This window comes from Drosophila kikkawai, chromosome 3R (genome assembly GCF_030179895.1).
Source record: "Drosophila kikkawai strain 14028-0561.14 chromosome 3R, DkikHiC1v2, whole genome shotgun sequence".
Lineage (NCBI taxonomy): Eukaryota > Metazoa > Arthropoda > Insecta > Diptera > Drosophilidae > Drosophila > Drosophila kikkawai.
Genome location: NC_091731.1, coordinates 4,588,500 through 4,591,225, shown reverse-complemented (window position 1 = coordinate 4,591,225; position 2,726 = coordinate 4,588,500). Strand labels below are relative to the sequence as shown.

The following is a 2,726-nucleotide window of genomic DNA, read 5'->3' as shown; positions in this document are numbered from 1 at the left end:
GGATTGCCGTTGTAGTTAGGCAGACAAAAATTGAATACCACGCCTTTCCAAAGTGTGGATTGGCCCAGCGTAATCCAGCCCTGTATGTTGAAAACAGCGGCTAGCTTGAACTCGAGGTGCCTTTGGTGCCTTTGCGTTGAAGAAAGCAGCGTTTGCATTGGAAAACTGCCTTTCTGACGAGATTGCGAGCACCCAGAATCCAATACTGTTGACGAAGATTGGTGAACGTAGCATCAACTCCAGTGTGTATATGTGAAACGTGAAAATGTCGAACCAGGAGTCCAGCTAATGGTGAATCCTTTGGAATTAGGATTGGATGCTTAGCGTTGAAGTTGAGTGTAAATGTTTCGATTCTTTTACCGACTTGCATAATTCCATGATCATACAGAAATGAGGAGAACCGAATTAAATGCGATTTAGCATTAAACGGGCGTCGATTCTCTAGCTGCGCATATTCTCTGGCAAAGAAAGTTTGTTGCACGTGTCGGATGAGTCGGCAACGTGCGGCCTGCAACTCTTCGGATGTAAGGAATGGTGCCGGATTCCTATGACGAGATCGAAGAGTATGAATAAAGCGATAACAGTAGCTAGATACCCTTAGTAGACGCGTCCAGGTTGAGAATTTGTGGATGAGTAACTCGTAGATACTTTCATCAGGAAAGTTATGTAGAGTTGTGGGCTTGACAGATCGCTCTTCGGTGTTGACATCGAGATTTGGAGATACGCTGAACTTGCTTGTAGACGGTGGCCACTCAGAGGGCGGTGTGGCCAGCCATGATGGACCCTTCCACCACAGTCGATGCTCCAGAAGCTTGAACGGATGAAGTCCTCGAGACGCAGAGTCGGCAGGGTTGTCCTCTGTGCGAACATGATTCCAGCAGCTGCGGGGAAAGTCATTCAGGATCTCAGACGTTCGGTTGCAGACGTATGTGTTCCAGTTTCGTGGGGGAGCTGAAAGCCAGCGTAGCACAATTTCTGAATCTGTCCAGCAGCTCGTGCTGAAAAAAGGAATCGTTAGTGAGGTTTTGACAATCGTGAGCAATCGAGAAAGAAGTAGAGCAGCATTCAGTTCCAAACGTAGGATCGAAACGGGCTTGATCGGTGCTACCCGGATTTTTTCAGAAACAAGAGTGATTAGAAAACTGCATCCAACTGCGACTCGATCGTAAACTACCGCTCCATAGGCCTGCGCGGATGCGTCGGCGAATCCGTGTAGTTGAAATTCTTGGTATGGTGACGCAATGTATCGTGGCACTTGACATCGCGTGAGTGTTGGCTAATCCTCCACCAAGGCCTTCCAGCGCGAGCGTAGAGTTTCAGGAATCGGGTCATCCCATTGCATGACACTTGTCCAGCTTTCTTGGAAGATGAGCTGTATTAGAACTGTGACTGGCGCTACCAATCCAAGCGGGTCATAGATTCTTGAGAGCTGCGACAAGAGTTCCCTTTTCGTCGGAGAAATGGTCGAATCGCATTCCTTGATATTGAGGTACATGACGTCCTTTCCGGGAATCTATTGGATGCCAAGAATTTTGATTGGTGAATCCGCGGCTGATTTGTTGAGAAGCTGGATAACATAACATAACATCTGTCCTCTTCTAGCAATAATTTTAAAGGACGCCAACTGTTGGAACTCCATTTCCGTAGTTTGAATTGCGCCTTATCCAAAAGTTGAATTAACTTGTTTTTGAGGATTATGAGCTCTTCGAGCTCTTCAAATGAGGGCACCCAGTTGGAATATCATCTACATAACCATCGTGCAGAAGCACGTGTGCTGCTGCGGGGAACTCTTGGCTGTGATCCTCGGCTAGTTGCTTGAGAACTCGAACAGCCAGAAATGGTGACGGTGCCAATCCGTAGGTAACCGTCAACAGGCGAAGCAGTGGTTCATTCTCGTTCTTGCGCCAAACAATGCGCTGATAATTGGTGTGCGGTTTAAAGACTTGAATTCCTCGGAACATCTTCTCGATATCTGCGCGGATTACATATTGGTGCTGCCGGAAACGTAAACAAACGCCAATAAGATCGCGTTGGATAGGTGGACCAATTTGGAGATGATCATTGAGGGACACTCCAGAGCTGTCCTTTCCCGATCCATCGAAAACTACGCGACATTTCGTAGTCAAACCCCGTTCTTCAAGCGCGTGTAAATGACGCTTTGTGGGATCGTTGGCGTCCAAAAGAGCCTGGCTAGGCTGTACATTATCCATCTCCATGAAAGAGCGAACCATCGAGTCTAGGTCCGCGTGATGAGTAACGGCTGAGGTCAGGTAATCATCGCATGTATTCTAAGAGCCTGCAATAATCCAACCAAAAACAGTATTCAGAGCGATAGGAAAATCGTTACCAAAGCATTTTTGTTCTCCAGTATATAGAGACCAGAGTTGATCTGATCCAACGATGACATCGATGGATCCTGGCGTGCAGAATGTGGGATCTGACAAGGGAAGCTCGCAGATTTGCTGCCACATAGAAGATGAGGTGTAAATAGTCTGGGCCGGAACTCAGGATGTCAGCGAGTTGAGAATAAACGGGACCAGCTCGATAGTTCGGTCCGACTGACGAGAGCGCAGCTTGATATGTGCGCGTCCTCGGGTAACGCCCGAGCTGTTGGCTGCGAGACCGAGAACAGAAATCCGGGCATGCGTTCGACGTATGCCTATTCGCTGAACAAATGATTCCGACGCCAAGATGATTGTGGACCCACTGTCCAAGAGCAGCCTGCA

General features: G+C 48.0%; 1 protein-coding gene across 1 annotated transcript; it reads right to left on the bottom strand.

The window, feature by feature from the left end:
- Positions 1–1,694: 1,694 nt before the first annotated feature.
- Positions 1,695–2,210, bottom strand: LOC121501875 (uncharacterized). Its single transcript, XM_041774397.1, has one exon. The coding sequence runs from the start codon at positions 2,208–2,210 to the stop codon at positions 1,695–1,697; it is 516 nt and encodes a 171-aa protein (XP_041630331.1).
- Between the last annotated feature and the right edge of the window lie 516 nt (positions 2,211–2,726).

Coding starts and splice junctions, on each gene's coding strand:
- LOC121501875 (XM_041774397.1), bottom strand. CDS start 2,210: ATGGATAATGTACAGCCTAGCCAGGCTCTTTTGGACGCCAACGATCCC.